General features: G+C 41.6%; 2 protein-coding genes across 5 annotated transcripts in view; one reads left to right on the forward strand and one right to left on the reverse strand.

Annotated features, from left to right (window-relative positions):
- The window catches only part of clec16a (C-type lectin domain containing 16A), a 36752-nt gene extending 24754 nt beyond the window's left edge, over positions 1-11998 (reverse strand). For all 4 annotated transcript variants that reach the window (XM_070847270.1, XM_070847273.1, XM_070847272.1 and 1 more), the window contains exons 1-9: positions 11813-11998; positions 10754-10882; positions 9667-9800; positions 8737-8885; positions 6508-6613; positions 2679-2802; positions 2096-2270; positions 1381-1431; positions 437-553 (exon numbers count right to left, since the gene is read on the reverse strand). In XM_070847270.1, the coding sequence (XP_070703371.1) occupies positions 437-553; positions 1381-1431; positions 2096-2270; positions 2679-2802; positions 6508-6613; positions 8737-8885; positions 9667-9800; positions 10754-10882; positions 11813-11883 (1056 nt within the window). In that variant the 5' untranslated portion in view covers positions 11884-11998. The remainder of the gene's footprint in view (positions 1-436; positions 554-1380; positions 1432-2095; positions 2271-2678; positions 2803-6507; positions 6614-8736; positions 8886-9666; positions 9801-10753; positions 10883-11812) is intronic.
- Positions 11999-12288: 290 nt separating this feature from the next.
- Positions 12289-15914, forward strand: dexi (Dexi homolog (mouse)). Its single transcript, XM_070848733.1, has 3 exons — positions 12289-12380; positions 12687-13226; positions 13516-15914. Exon 2 carries the CDS (start codon positions 12805-12807, stop codon positions 13072-13074), a length of 270 nt encoding a protein of 89 aa, XP_070704834.1. The 5' UTR covers positions 12289-12380; positions 12687-12804; the 3' UTR covers positions 13075-13226; positions 13516-15914.
- Positions 15915-16101: the final 187 nt, after the last annotated feature.

Genomic DNA, 16101 nt, shown 5'->3' on the forward strand with positions numbered 1-16101 from the left:
GTGAGGGGAATCGGATGGGGAAGATAAGGGGGAAACGTAAAGAAAGAGACAAAGAGAAAATAACAAACAGATGTAAATACAAAGAGACAATCAGAAGGTGACAAAAGGCGAGAGAGAGACAGGAAAAGACAGACAGAACATTTCAAGCCAAGGCTTAGACAGGAGAGGAGACAGAAACAGGGGAGAGAGTGTTTGAAAAATGTCAAGAAGAAAAACAATGAAGGTAATTTGCATATTGCTTGATGTGGGTGAATCATGGAGAAAACCATGACCCTGCGATCTCATAACCACCCACACGCATTTGAACTCCAGTCTTGTCTGTGTGTGTGTCTGTGTGTGTGTGTGTGTGTGTCTGTGTGTGTGTGTAACTGCATGCATGGCTCCATGAACTTGCCTATGTATGTGTGCATCTCTTGTTTGTGTATGTGTGTGTTACCGTGTTCTTGTGTGTGCTGTGTACATCTGTCTGCGGGGTGAAGACAGACAGGTCTCCGTTGAGAATGACATCAGCCAGGGCGTTGACCATTGGCTGATAGTGGATGATTAGAAACACCTGTGAAGCACACAGACAGAGAGAATCAAAGTTGAGAAAAGTCTTCAAAAACAAAGACCGTTCATTGAAAATGAAATGATGTATAAGTGAAAGACATTATGGTAAAGTTCTCAGTTCTACCTGAAAATGTAGCTGTGTTGAATGTCAAATAAAAGTCTGAACAGCAAACTTCTTCGGCCTGCTTCATACTTTGAAGCAGGATAAAGAAGTAAATTGGACAGGTTCACCTTACAATATTTCTGTTCTACACATTTTGCTGCAGCAGCCTGTCGCATGAAAATATGATTGCAGCCACTGCTTCAGTTAGAGCATTCTCTATTGATGTTAAGACATAAGCTATGTATCAATATATCCCCAACTGCATTTTCAGATGAGTGGTTAATGTTAATATTTCTCCCAGAAGAGAAAGATGCCTGAAGTCAATGAGGAAGATAGTCAGGTTACACTGCTTTAGCTGGGGAGGGCTTCAATGTTTTTAACTAACACGTTTTAAAGGGATTATGTATGAATAATAATAATAATAGAAGTCGTTAAATATGTTTGTTTTGTAGTCAAGTGTCATTTTATTTCATATTTCTAAGTGACCTACTGATATTCACTCTGACGCACATATCACCCATGTACAACAACCAAATTACAAACAAACAACAAAACATTAAATTCACTAACTGCAGTGAGTTTGCTGAGCGATTCATGTCTAAGATACATAAGCAGAATGACTTCATATTAACATCAAACAAACAACTAAAATATGCAAGTGCTTTGGTGATGGCTGGTGGTAGCATCTCGTGTGTGTACATATGTATCCACGTATGTGTGCTGCTTACTTGAGACAGCAGGTAGAGGGACACCTGAGGGTTGATTTTTCGCTCCTCAGACTAAAGAAACAGAAAATCAGAACGGTCACGGTCACACATACAGTGTGTATATCAGTTCAACACGTGGTAACTACAAAATGATTAAAAACATCGGCAAAATACATAATGAGATGAAACTGGAGAGAATGAGGAGAGACAAAGCATAGAGCAGGAATGATTCGACCTAATGTATTCTGTTAATCATTTCATAGTTCAAAAGGACCGTACCAGTGTGCGTTTTGTAGGTTGAAGCCAAATTCCTTCTATCTGCCTACACCTTCAATTAGCGCTGTCATTTTCCAGAGCATGCAAAAGATCACTCAAGCAACTGTCTTATTTACAATAAGTTAATATAATTTATATTAAAAACTATGAAACTTTAGTCACAACCATTGTGGGTGGGTGTTTCATTATGATGCATGAGCTCGGATGAGGAGGTGTCTAGTCTCTGCCAGTTGATTTTGATAGTGTACTAAAGTGAACTTAAACGAATGGGACCCTGGAAGTTAGGAAAAACCCATGTGTGCTTATGTGTTATGACACGCCATGTGTGAACAATTTGATGTGAACATATTTTAGAAATGAATGGAGGGGGCGGCTTTTGGACATTACAAGCTCACCACTTTGAACCGGTTGACATCACTGTCATCTAATTCATTTAGATGTGCGGGTGGGTGTAACATACCGTCTCTGGACTAACCAAAGAGTAGACATAGAGGGGCAGGAACAGGCGGTTGAGGAGGTGGTCGGTCAAAACGTCATTAAGGAATTCACAGTTAATGATGAGGATATCGTTCAGGTAGTGGAGGTGGTCGAGATGCTCCGCTACCAGGTCACTTAACTTCCCTCTGTTCTTATGTCTGGGACACAACAAAGGCAGAAAGAGAGAGAGAGAGAGAGAGAGAGAGAGAGATGTTAATTAGGTGGTGGAAGTGGTCGAGATGCTCTGCTACCAGGTCTGCAAGAGTGTCAAGAATCAGTCCCCTTCAGGCACGAAAGACTTATGGCCTCCATGCTTTCTTGTGCAAAGGTGCGCAAACTATTACAGTGGGACTCTCACAGTAATACAACACAACGTTCTTTACTTTCTTTGTATCAGATGGCTCCCTCCCTGGGTAACTTTTTATCATTGAGTGGCAGGGCTGTGCAGAATGTCTTTTGAGTAATGAATGAGAACTAGAATACAGTTACAGACCAGACAGGCCTGACCCCTAGAGGCCACAGCGAGAACCTATACCGAGAAACACTGAATGATAAAAAGCACTTACTCTTCATCTGTCTGCACACATTTGTCCAGTTCGATGACATGGCTGCCGATAAACCAGACCAAGTTGCTGAAATATGGGACCGCCGTCTTATCTCGGATGTAGTGCAGCATGTGCTGGTTGTCCACTGGAGAGAGCAGGGTCAGGATCAAGATCTGGGGTTAGGATTGTTACCAAGGCTGCCCACAAGTATCAAATACCCACACACCCACACATATACTCATATATTCACACTCTTTGTGATAAAAGAGAATTGCCAGAACGTGGCAGTTAAATGTGATTATAAAAAAAACTAAACAACCAAAAAAGTTAAAAGAGGCAAATTAAGAAAATTAACCACATTAAATCAAATTAAGTTCATGAATTGGTCCAGTCAATCCATTGTTAATACAATATACGGGGAATACTACTGGGGTGGGTTTAAGAGGAAAGTCCATTTCAAAGTGAAACAGCAGTGTGACTGGGCTACTCATGTTTTAATTAGATGCTTTCTTAAGAGGAGGTATTTTTAGGTAAGGTAAGGTCAACTTTGTATTAGTACCAATGAAATTCACATGATTAGTCATAAAATAATGGGATTAATTTAATTTATGTGCAAAGATTAAAGGGGAACTCCATCGACTGTACACATCAGTGTGTGTTTTCAGGTCTTTGGGAGTACTATGCACATGAAAAAAGCTTTATAAAGTCTTTTGTGGCTCCAGAGGGAGCCGCAGACAGTCTGAGTGCATTAACCGGACTTGAAAAGTGAACAGTCCTGGCATAGTGACACATCATCATGTAGTAGTCCAAATGCAAATAAAAGCTGATAGATTTCACAGTGCCAATCCAGGCGGGTCAAACTGGGACAAGTATTGAATGACCAGCCTAGTCAATTGAACGAATTACATAATAGCGGAACGCAAACAGACAAATCACGAGCTGCCACTGCTCAGAGTCACAGTGTCATTCCGGCTTAGTCCGTTAATGGATGAATTGAGAAATACAGAAGAGGGAGATACTGACTAAATCACCACAGTGTCCGAAACTGTCACAGCCGTCACCAAAATAACAACTAACGTGTAATGTTCTCCTAAAATTAATTCTGTGGCACAATTACTCCAGGAAAAAATTAACAGGCATGCAGGGTTTTCTGCATGTATGCAGGTGGGGGATACAGAATGGTTTACAAGAACAATTGCTAGGATATTCATACTGGTACATTTATAACAAATACACCATTAGGAACAAATAGGGCTGGGTATCAACAAACACTGACATGTAAGGTGTAATAATAACTAATTTACACCAATGTTTGTACATTTTTAAATTGAAGGCATCAAAGGCAAAATAATAAGAACAGCAGCTAAATTGATAAAAAATAAGCCAACTTTGAAAAAGAGTGACAGACTTATAGCCTAATTTAACATTTGGTTGTATCTGCATCAATGTACTGTATGAACAACGGGTAACAGTATCAGGAAAAAAAAATAACAACAAAACTAGGATACCCAACCCTAAGAAAAAGACTGAATGAATGGAACCAACTTACATGAAACTGGAGTTAGGCAGATGGGGCGCGCAGAGGGAGGAGGGAGAGGAGGAGAGAGACAAGGAGAGGAAGAGGAGGAGGAGTGGTTGTTGAAGAGGAGGAGGAGGAGGGAGGGGGGAAACAGACACAGGGTTAATGTGAGTAAAGGGGCGGCTGTGGGAGGGTGGAGGTTGGGAGGGACCCCACAGGTATCCTAACAAATAAGCTGCAAACAATGACACATCTGGCAAAGGAGTTTATATGTGACCTAAACATTTTCAATGTATGTACAGGATATCACACTGCTCTTTACAACATGTTAAGAGAAAACTTTAACAGCTTCACATTACCAGGGGGAAAAGCTACTGTGGTAACAGAATTTGACTAAGATTTCTTGACACTAGCTTCAATGTTTTGGTGCTGGTTGTAATTCTTCTCCAGGTTGTCATTTGTTGCAGTGTGTGACCCAAGGAATCCGTTGGAAGCATCAAGTTCAACATTATGATGCTTAAAAAAAACAGTTAAATTAGCAAGGTCTTTCAAATGATTTGAACCTTTTTGCTACAGCACTGCGTTCATTGCATTAGATGACAATGCAATAAATCTTTTGCATTAGTGTCTCAGTCTGCACATCAGGATACAGATGTTCTGTCTGGACCTCTGACAATTCTCAGATGCTGGAAAAAAGCCATCAGTCACAGTTGCTGCGTTAAGTTGATGCTTCCCTCTTAGACAGATTCCTTATAACAGCATAGCCCATGGCCAGCCCATCAATGATACATTCCCCACAACACTTCATAACTGACTTGTATTTCCACTACTGTTAAAGTCAGTTGAGCTAACTGTAATGACGTAACTGTTGGGAGCGACAGAATCAAGACTTTATGGACAGCGTGAGAAACAAAGTTGTACACTGCAAAGCGTTACATGCAGGGCTAGACATACAGGAACGGAGACAGACTGGACGCCATAGTTGTTATGTTGCAGTGACTGTATGTTGAGGCAATGTATAGTGAAGAGCAGAAGTCTGGAGAAACGTCAAGCCCGTTAAATGCACCACCCGCTTCCCCTGGAGTGACAGGGACCAGCACCGATCCCTGAGGAGCCCAGAGCGACAGAAGGAAGGAGAAGCAGAGGCTGATGCAGCACAGTGCAGAAAGCAACACAATCCTGTTTACACACTCACAGCATCACTGCTGTGCTGCTCCTGCACTCACAGGTGATTTGTTTTGAAAACCCTGCAGTTCTAATGCATGATAGGAAGCGACATGCATTTTGGATAGAGCGGACTGAAGAGTTAGCCCCTTTGTAGTTAGTGAATATGTGAATGTGAGATCAGTGAGGCAGTAATGCTGAACCTTGCAGTGACGTCACCTCGGACGCTACACACAAGTAAAGTTCAAACCAACCGAACCATATATTTATTTTCATGCTGTTGAATCATGACCTTTAGCAGATATTTTTTTTAGCAGTGTCATTATTATTAATAGTTCTCTTAAGTGTAAAAGTAATGTAAGACAGTGACTTGGCAAGAGTAACATGAGTGAACCTAATACTGATTAGGCAAAATATGACAATAAAACGCTTAATTTGTCCCCAAAATAATCAATCATCCCCCAAAGCGGCTATTTTGCACTACATGAAAGACCGACACATCTGCTGTCTTTCAGGGTAACAGCTGGATGTTGCTGAATGCATTTACAGAACTCCAACGTATTTTCATCCATTAGGGATTAACAGTTTTCATCTGTTAAGTTCTGCACAAATATTTACTGAATTTCTATGTGTTTCAGTGCTGCAGACATGCTGTCTGAGATATCACTACTATCACTAGAAAAGACGTGCCTAGAGGCAGATGGCCTTACTGTAAAAAACAGCATACATCCAAAGAGTGTCGCTGTCCTGATACTAGTTCCAGATTGCTGGAAATAATGAACAGATTTTCCTGTAAGCTTATTGCTTTAGTTACAGAACCTTTTGAAAATTTTCATAAAATAAAGAGCTGTATTAAATGATGGCTTAAAAAGGTATTATTTGGACTAAATCCCACTCCCGAGAGTCACTTTTTTACTCCTGAATGATGATAAATCCCATACAGCAGAAGGCAACTAAACATTTAGGGCCAAAAATTCAGCAGACTGCATGAGTGTGTGTTTGTTACAGCGTTACCTGTTAGGCATGCTCATGCGCCAGAAGCAGCAGCAAGAAGACGGAAGGAGTACAAAGAGAGAAGGTAGCAGTCCCAGGATCCCCTGACTGTGTTTGTGTATGCGCACGTGTGAGTATGGTCAGCATGTGCGCATGCATGTTATTGGCACTCACCTTTGTAGACGTTCAGTGTGATGGTGCGGACTGCGATGCGGACCATGCTTTCAGGGTGGTTGAAAAACTTAATGGCCTCGGTGTACAGGGCAAAGTCATTAGTGTGCTGTGTGTGGGAGACAGAGAGGGGGCGCTGGTGAGCAAGGCACGGCATTGCACCGCTGCGCTCAGGCGCCGCAAGGACCACAGAGAGAGACAGAAAGCAGCTAGTGGAGACAGAAATTCTAGGCAGTCTTTTGATAAGAAAGGACTTAATTAGAGTAGCAAACTGGTATTAAGTTCTCTGAGAAACTGAGAAAATGGTCTGCAAATTTGTAAATGCAAGTCGGGGCATTTTTACATTAACAAGCTGGCAAATACACAGTAATGAAAGTTATTTCAAGTTATCACAGACTTATTGTAAGAAAGTAAGCATGACACTAAAGAAGAATTTCTCCACCATCGGTAAAAAACTAGCCCAAGAATAATATTGTGGACTAACTCAAATCCAAGAGAATTCAGGATAAATGTCTCTTAAAATTCAGTCAATGTGGAAGCTATAGTGGGTGGATCCGTGATCCTGTTTTGGCACTGACTTGTAGAGGATGCACTTCATACCATAAGATTATCGTCAAACAAAAGGGCACAGTGTTAGCTTTTTGTTTTTGGCCCATTCTGAAACATGACAGAGACACTCAACCGACCAGGCTGAGCTAAAGCGACTTCTGCTCCTAACAATCTAACAGTACTTTGGATGGTCAACATGTATCAACATATCAGTTTATTAAACACATGTATGACAACCCGGCAGCTCTGCCTCTTACAGTCCTCTCTCTCTGTGCCAGTGCCTGATCCCCTACCCAGACATTCCTCAGTCACTGAGACCTCCAGCCAATCACAGATGAGGGTCAGAGAGCAAACAGTCACCCAGAGGTCACAGCAAATGAAGAAAGCTGCCCCTGACACCAAACCCAAACCACCTCTGGTCTCAACTTGTATAGATCTGACAGTGACCAAACTGATCAGCTATCCAATAGCGCCCTCTGGTTGACGATAAACTATGAATCCACCAAGTAGGAATTAATTACATTAAATGAAGTGAGAAATAAATATGAATATTGTGAATTGTTTTTAAAAAGCTGATGACAGTCTTTGGTGTTCTAAATATGATTTTCCTTCAGACTGCCTGAGTACAAATCAAATCAAACATTAAGTTGCTTAAAGCTCTACATCCAGAAATAAGTCTTCCTCGTCTTCCTCTGCATTCCAAAGAGGCTGGTTTTAATTCACTGTTAATTGATCAATTGAGAATAGTAAAGTAAAATGAAACTAAAAGTAAATAAAATTGTGATTCGCTATATAGCCACATACATAAACACTCTCAGATCTACAGGTTGGGTCTGGTTTCGGCTTCAGGGGTAGAGCTACCAGCAACAGTACACCAATAACTTTCCCCAGCACACATAGGCCAGTGGAAGGACTACTGCTGCTGAAACAATGAAAGGTAACAACATCTTAAGAGATTTTAAAGGAGGTCGGGATCCTTCGGTGTCGCCATCTGTTATCATCTATTACCGAATACACACACACACACACCCGCATCAGGACTGAATAATTAGACTATGAATGTTTCTTAATCAAGAAAATTGAATGTTTTGAAACTCCTTTGCAGAGGAACAAGATGCTGTTGAGAACACTGTGGCCACTCTTTAGAATCAATAAAATAAAAGAAAAATTCCCTCAAACGAAGGTAACTGGTGACACTGATGAGGTTTGTATCAGGGAGTGAAGAGACAGACGACTTGTGGATGAGATCGGTTAAATCAGCTTATCTACGCAGGAAGCGGATGTTTTGACAGGAGACGTGCTGTGTAACAATGGTGGATAGAAGCAGTCTGTTACGTACAAACACAGCTCAGCCTGTACTAAATGCAACTGAAAAATTAGCTTCTGAGCTTTTTAACAAACTAACTGGCTGTAAAAAGTTATTTTTGTACTAGTGTAAAATATTGCATGTGGTCGGTACATTTAAGCAACAGGCTGTTTTTTTTTCTCTTTCAGTCAGCCTTGGTGGTTTTACTAGTCTGTTTCATCACCTTCATTGTCAACTCTCCCTTCCTTCCTGTTTGTGTTTGTCAGAGAGAGTGCATGACGAAAGTTGTTGACACTGAATGAAGGATCCTCCGTGTCTCTACTTTCTGTCAGTCCCTCTTTCTTCCCTCTGATCTCCCCATTTGTCTGTGGCCTCACCTCATTGTAGAAGAAGTGCACAGTGTGGTTGTTGAGTTTCAGAGACAGGGTCTTGAGAAAAGAAATATAGTAGGCCATGATCTCCTCGTCCGAGAAGTCAAACTTGTGGACGATGATGGAGTTCACGTGGTTGTTCGACAAGAGGTAATCTGAGAGGTGAAAAGAGGAGAGGAGAACAGCTTGTTCACATTGCAAATGCTTGTGAAGCACGCTAAGCGCCTGAATCCGAGAAAAGAAACCTTCACTGTACTACTTTCATCTTTGCTCTAAAAACGGCAACCTTACTTTACAGGAGCTGTCATCCCAGTGTATAAATGACAGACATATAATCTGTTGAGTCTTTGGTTGCCTAGCAACAACAAAAAATGCATCATGCTGCTATGCATTATATATTTCAGCAGCAGAGGCAGCACAGCATGTCCTCCATTGCTTGACCTACAAAACACATTCAAAAACATGTACAAATCTAAACACTGTACATTTAAGGCCAAACCAGGCACACTACTAAAGGCATCTTTTACAGCTCATATTCATCTAGACTAGAAATTGTTTTCAGCTCTAGTGCTATTTCATACCACAAACTCCAATAATTAAATCAACAAATTAAGAGAAAATTAAAACAAACCATTAGTTGCAGCCCTAGACCGCATTATAGTGCAAGATGTTCCTAATATTCCACTATGTAATGGAAACACCTTTCATGCATACAATGCATTGCAAGTGCAGTATATTATTAAATGCTCACAACACTACCACAGCCTCCAAACATGTCAAAACACATGGTGAACGAGTCACCAGGCAAACTAATAAAGCAGCAGTCTCAAACATTTTTTAGAAAGGTATTCTTTGCTTCAGGGCTACTTAATTGCACTACATTACATCATGTTTGTGTTTCTATTTTTTTCAACCAGTGTCGATTCAAATACTTACACAAGGAAGTCTCATGGCTGATGTTCTCAAACAGTATGTTGAGGGTCTGGAGGAGCTGGACACACACGTAACGTCCCGACTTCTGACGCAGGATGTTCAGGAAGAAGGCAAACATGTTCTTCTCCAGGAAGAAGCTGGACACAAACAGGAATGGACACACAAGCACATACAGGGTTCAATTCATGATGAGTTGATCTTGAAATACAATTGTCAAACAGAAAAATGTTTTCAGCGCACTGATGTAAGTATAACAATAAGTCCCTGATTTGAATCCAGCATTGGACCTTTGTTACATTAGTTCCCCTTGGCTCTCATCCCATGTTTCCTGTTGCCATATGTGCTGTCACAATCTCATAAAAGCAATTTGCCAAAAACGCATCTTACAAAGAAAAAACAACAAATACACAGCATCACACTCATTATGCATCAAATATCATGAGTGACTGTTCATCCCCATGTTTGTTCTAAGAGTTTCCTGATATCACCAAGTATGCTTTCAACATCATCTGTGGCTTTTGTGCTCTTCAAAGCCATTTCCTGTTTCACATAAAGCCATGATGACACGCAGCACTAATTGCAGAGCTTCTTCTAATAAAAAATATAACACAGTACTAGGGTTACATGAGCTTTAAATTACTTTGAACATGCAAACATTTAGCTATCCAGAATTTCCACAAAAGTACGTTACAATTTGTGCACAGCCAACTCCTGAATGCAGACACAGTTTTGAATAGTTCACAGTCAGAGAGAAAAGCAGCATGGTGGCTAAGCTGTTAGCAATGTAAAAAGACGGTGGCGGTAGGACTCTTGTTTGAGCACAATTTGGCTAATCTTGGCTATAACGTTGGAGAGAATGGTTTCCAAGTTGAAGTTTGCCTGTTCAAAGATCTCCAAGTCAAGTGATAATCAACAGATCATTAGTTTCAAGTGTGCATTTGTTCAAATGCATGACGGTGAAGTTATAGAAAGAGTGTGCACAATGAGCAGACCTTGTGCATGTGAACAGAGAATCAAATACAAGAAATTACACAGCTGTCATTTTGATCCCCATGCATGAATCTGCATGACTGCGTGACTGATTACTTACTCAAACACAGAGCTGTCATTCTGGTCCCCCCAGATGAGGATCTCTGTAATGGAGCGGATGGTCTCCACAAGAAGGTTTCGGTTGTGGTCTGTCACTGTGGTGTTTTTGGTCAGGACATGGTACATATACCTGATGGGAGAGACGCGAATGAAGGGAAGACATGTGGAAGAGTGGAAGTGGTAAATGCACGGCTCAGTTTTCATTTGTGAATACAAGGGTCCAGAGACACGTGTGGAAGCTGCTCCACGGAGGGCAGAAAAATTAAACAACGTATAGGAAGGTGATGGGCCCAGTGCTGATTTTACTGGGCTATGAGGGATTTGATTGACAGGTGTACACCCCATGTTCAAATACAACTTGTCTGGATGTCAGAGAAAGTCATGAGCGTACAAAGATAGTCTCTGATTTAAAGTCAGTGCATCATCTCTAAATAATGTAAAGTAATAACCACCATATTAAAGCCTCTACGTGGTACACACACACAATTTTGTTTTCTTTCTTATCTTAAATTATGTTGCCTGATTAGTTTCCTCAACACTGTGGGTGTGTGTAGACTGAGCTTCAATGATATCTCCCTCACTATCAGGTTGATTTGCTGCACCTGTTGTGGGGGGGAAACTTTATGTTCAGACATTCTGATTGGCTAATGAGACTTTGGTGCGTTTAATAATCCCCAGCATAGCTCCCTACTGCTTAAACATAATTAGCCAATATCACTGAAAACACCTATGTGGGCCCTTTAAGTCTTGATTCTTTGATTTACAGCTTATGTGGACATGTACGATGTTAAATACTCATATCGTTGTCCAAATCTTTGGAGTGATACAGTGTAATTTCAGTTTTTGGGGTGGATTTTCACTTTCAAACTGACAATTACAAGCTAGCTCATGTCTAACATACCAAAATAGAAACGAGGCAGATGCCATGGGTTTTCTTAGCTGGCTGGTCACCCATACAGTAAGTTAGCTGTTATTTTAGCTGTTGACAAGTGGGCTAATTGTCGTTCTCAACCGGTTATCGTAGAGGCTAACGTTAGCATATCTAATGCTAGCTACTCACTTCAAATGGTCCAAGGAGTGAATGTTTTTCGTTCTCCCCTGTCCTACCCAGCTCCGTGACCGGCCAAACATGGTTGTGGTTTTAAGAGGGGTGATGTTTAGCTAGAAGCGTTATTTTGCTGTGGCTAGCGTTCGCTTTTAGCCATTACACCCACTTTACCCGTACAGATAGCTACTTAGCAAACAGAAGGTGATAGGCGGCGATGGCAGCGCTGAGGGGTCATTACGTAACAGCTGTACTGAATGGGTTGTTTGGGAGTTGTTGTTCTTTCCCTACAATACAGACGCTTGATATAGGATACAAGAGTGCGTGGATGAAAACTACAACACTCGCTTCCTGTGTTAGCAGTGACGACTAAACCACGCGACACGTCTTCGCAGGCTGATTGACACCTTGAGGACCAATCACAGAAGAGCCTGCCAAACAGCGAGCCAATCACCTGCCGAGGCTTCAGGTGTCGCTTTGTGGTCGGGACTGTTTTGATGCAGTTGGCAAAAATGTTAGAGGGGACGTTTGGCTGTAAAAACATTAGCAGAAGAGTTCATTTGTGAATGTCTCGTATGTCCCGGTAAGGATTTGTATGCATGCAGACTTCATATACACTACTTGCAGAAATGTTCGCGTTCATTTTCACAAGCATTGCATGCTACTGTTTTTAGCCCTAGCCAGCTGGCATGGCGTGAATTCCGCAAAGCCAAAGAGCCAATGTCAAGAATGCGTCGAGCTAGCTAACGTGATATTTTGATACCGTCGGCTAGTTATTATTAGCTTTGAATGTTACGCTCTGGAGTCTACCTGCATGTTGGGGTCGTTTTCTCCCGGACAGTGCGCGTAAAGTAGCTCTTACAGGCTGCCTCTCAATCACTGTTTTCAGGTCGGGACGAGCCGAAATGGACGCCCCAGCCTCATCACCCCTGAAAGATTTCTAGCGGCGACACCAGCATTTCCAGTCCGCCTCAGCCCGGCCCAAACCTCGACTCGCTTTCTTTTCTATGACACACCCAATTTATGCCCAGCTAGATTCGGTAGAATCGCTGTTGGACGAACTCCCATATATGTTTTATCTGGGCCTGTTCTTTGTGAACGTCCTGATCCTCTACTATGCCTTTCTGATGGAGTACATCGTCCTGAATGTGGGGATAGTATTTCTGCCTGAGGACATGGACCAGGCGCTGGTGGACCTTGGGGTGCTGTCAGACCCGGCCTCCGTCCCCTATGACACGGACACGGAGCTGGATGTGTTTGAGGGGTACCTTGAGTAAATGGGCGGAATTTAAGTGGTGGTGGTGGTGATGAAGATGATGCAGAGGTCTGGGGCAACTTGGGACACTCCCTGGCCAGTGATTTGTGGAAATGATGCCTCAAATCAGATGCAATTGCTGCCTTTTTCTCACACAGATATACCTGTGAAAAAGTAAGTGGAGCTCACAAGACATTCTGTGTTTTTTTTTTGTTGTTGTTTTTCATACTCAAAATAAGATGCTAAGAATAAAATATTATGTACTATTGTTACCTCACTGGGCAAAGAGTAAAAAACATTGAAATCTGCATTTTGAAGGAGCACCTGGTCCTCATAATAACATGAGTCTATACTTTTAACTTTTAACCTCAAAGCACTTTTTTTTTTTCTCTCTTGCAACAAAAAGCCAGAACAATGTATTTGTGATGATCTACTGTAACGCTCGTGTGTCACATGTCTCTAGGTTGTCGCGGCTCAAAAGAAGGTAGCCCGCTGAAGAGATTCAGCACCGCCAGCAGTGTGATCAGCGACTGTCCAGTAGGAAGAGCCCTCTGCACTGGATCAGCTGTCAGTCAGTCTTGTCACCATTCTAATAGCAATGGACTCTTTGTCCGCCACTTTGGGCACGGTGAAAGACGAAAAGGAAGTGCAAAGAGACGACTGCTCTTTGCGGATGAAATTAATGTTGCTAGAGATGTGGAACATGAGTCAGGTTGTCCACATTGCAGCCATTTCAGAGACAGTAGCCTGATGGGACTGGCAGTTACTCTGAATGATTGCCCAGGCTGTGCAACCGGCTGTGTGATGGCGGACCGCTAACGTAAGTGAATTCAGTCAGTGTGACATCTCAGAGGAACCGGCGGAGTGCGGGAAAAAAAACAATGTCCACCGTAGGTCTGTGGCATACTTATTCACTCACAGAGCTACTCGTTTTAGATATTTTCAGAATGCATTGCTACTTTGCAGGCTCACTCATCATTGGGGCGTGATTTTAAAATGTGTCCTCTGAGGTCATCTATACTGTGTGTCTGCTTCAGGGATGTACTCACTCTCAGGAGCACAGTTAGGAACTCACTGGCAAGACATAACGCTGACACTGGACACAGGCTGCAGAACTAGGATATAGGAGAGCCCTAATCTTTTCAAGCTTTCCTATACATCAGGAGCATCATATCATGCTCCTCTGTAGTGCAGAAAGTGGAAAAGTCATACAGTATGTCTTCTGATAATCACATTATCACACACAAAATGTAATTTCTTCCACTTAAAAGTCCACAGTAATAGATTAGTCAGGACAGCTGAGACCACAGCTGACCAAATGTGTCAAACTGTTATCAGTATGAGTTGCCTCAAAGGCTGAAACCTCAGAAGTGCTTCAGATATTTCACCTTTTCATCCTCTGTTTTTTTTTTTTTATGTTTTAATGTGTTAGACACAAAGAAAAAAAAAAACTCAATGCATGATATTGGCTGTGTGTTTTTTTTTTTTTTTAAATACCGTTTAGTTATCAAAATTCTTTTTTAATCGCACTTTCTTCCGTGGACTTAAAGAATTTAAGATTCAGTCCGTAGAATGTTTATTCTTGGCAGCAATAATAAACTGGACTCAAGCTAAGGGGCAATTCAATAGTTGTATGATTGAGATCATGCCCAGAATCAGGTAACCATTCCTTCCATCTGTTAGGTTGGGTCGTACATGGGCGCCAGTGATGTTTCTAAAGGGATAGTTCACTCTATTTACTAGATATATGTAAGCCTCGAAAGTACTGTACATACTGTTGGACTGTGAAGAGCCCAGCTAATTAACTTAACATTGATTTTGGAAGCAATACAGAGAAACCAATATTTTCTCAAAGCATACTCTACTTGTGTACCAAAAAAAGCAAATCGCGCTTAATAATCATTGCAGTGTGGTTGTCCATCCAATTACGGGAGTCGCAGAGACAGAAATCATTTCAAATTATTTGCATATGCATGTTTCATACACAGCTTACGTCCAGAATTTCATTGCCTGACTATAACTGTTTGGAACATTACAGTCTTTCACCAAGATGACTCTGCTGTGCTGCATTCACTTGTCATTTCGAACAACACTTTTCCTACCCAGCTCAAATGGTGCACTAAATGTAGCCAGATTATTGTGTAATGAAGTCGAAAAGGAAAAGCCGTGCCGCAGCTGGAGGAAAGAACTAATTGTCGAACGCGCTTGAGGGTGACAACAGCGCAGTTTAGTGGAAACTACAGACTGACCATTTAAAATAGATTCCGTATGCCATGCAAGACTGTTTTTCAAAGAGTTCAGGATACTAATATTCATTAAAAATTGTAAAAAAAAAATCATGTTTTATATGGAATTTGATCAAAAAGTCATCCCAGTAAGGGCTTACTGTAGATGAACTGATGATTTTTAACTGAAGGTCAACTTCAGTAGAAGAGTTGGATAAATCAAATATTAAAGTCGCTCCCCAATATCATAAATATCAGCTGCAATCGAGGCTGTTAGTTGGGGAGGATCTTTGCTTTGTACAAAAGCAGTTTACAAATCCCTGGTGTTAGTTGCAGATATAAAACTGTGCCATTTCACTGGCATGATACCACACTGTGCTGATCAGGTTCTGATCAACTCCGCTCGCTGCATCTCAGATTAGGGGAGAGCCGTGCGGCTACACGAGGACTGATGGGCACACGAGAGCCTCTGCTTGGGTTGTTGGACGTCTCATCATCAGCATACAGCCTTTACCCAGCGTCTGTGTCACCCCGCCACATCTGCTTCTTTGCAGACATGCACATGCTATGATAAGCTATGGATCATAACAGAGTTTTATTTTCCAATGTGTATTTAATAAACATTGAGCGAATGCCAGCTTTTTGCCTCTTTCTTCACCTGTCGCTTCAGGCGCTTATTGGTGATCAACAGAAAAAGTTGTTCTTTTAACATTCATATCAGACTGCGAACATGTGACCACGTGCTCTTTTCATGTCACTTCACGTTTTTGTCCACAAGAGAGCATCAGTGCACCAGACGACATGCTTTTAGGAACGCTTTGATA

Source organism: Pempheris klunzingeri, chromosome 17 (assembly GCF_042242105.1).
Source record: "Pempheris klunzingeri isolate RE-2024b chromosome 17, fPemKlu1.hap1, whole genome shotgun sequence".
Classification (NCBI taxonomy): domain Eukaryota; kingdom Metazoa; phylum Chordata; class Actinopteri; order Acropomatiformes; family Pempheridae; genus Pempheris; species Pempheris klunzingeri.

What these genes read in the sequence shown, in the direction of transcription:
- dexi (XM_070848733.1), top strand. Translation starts at nt 12,805, where the DNA reads ATGACACACCCAATTTATGCCCAGCTAGATTCGGTAGAATCGCTGTTG.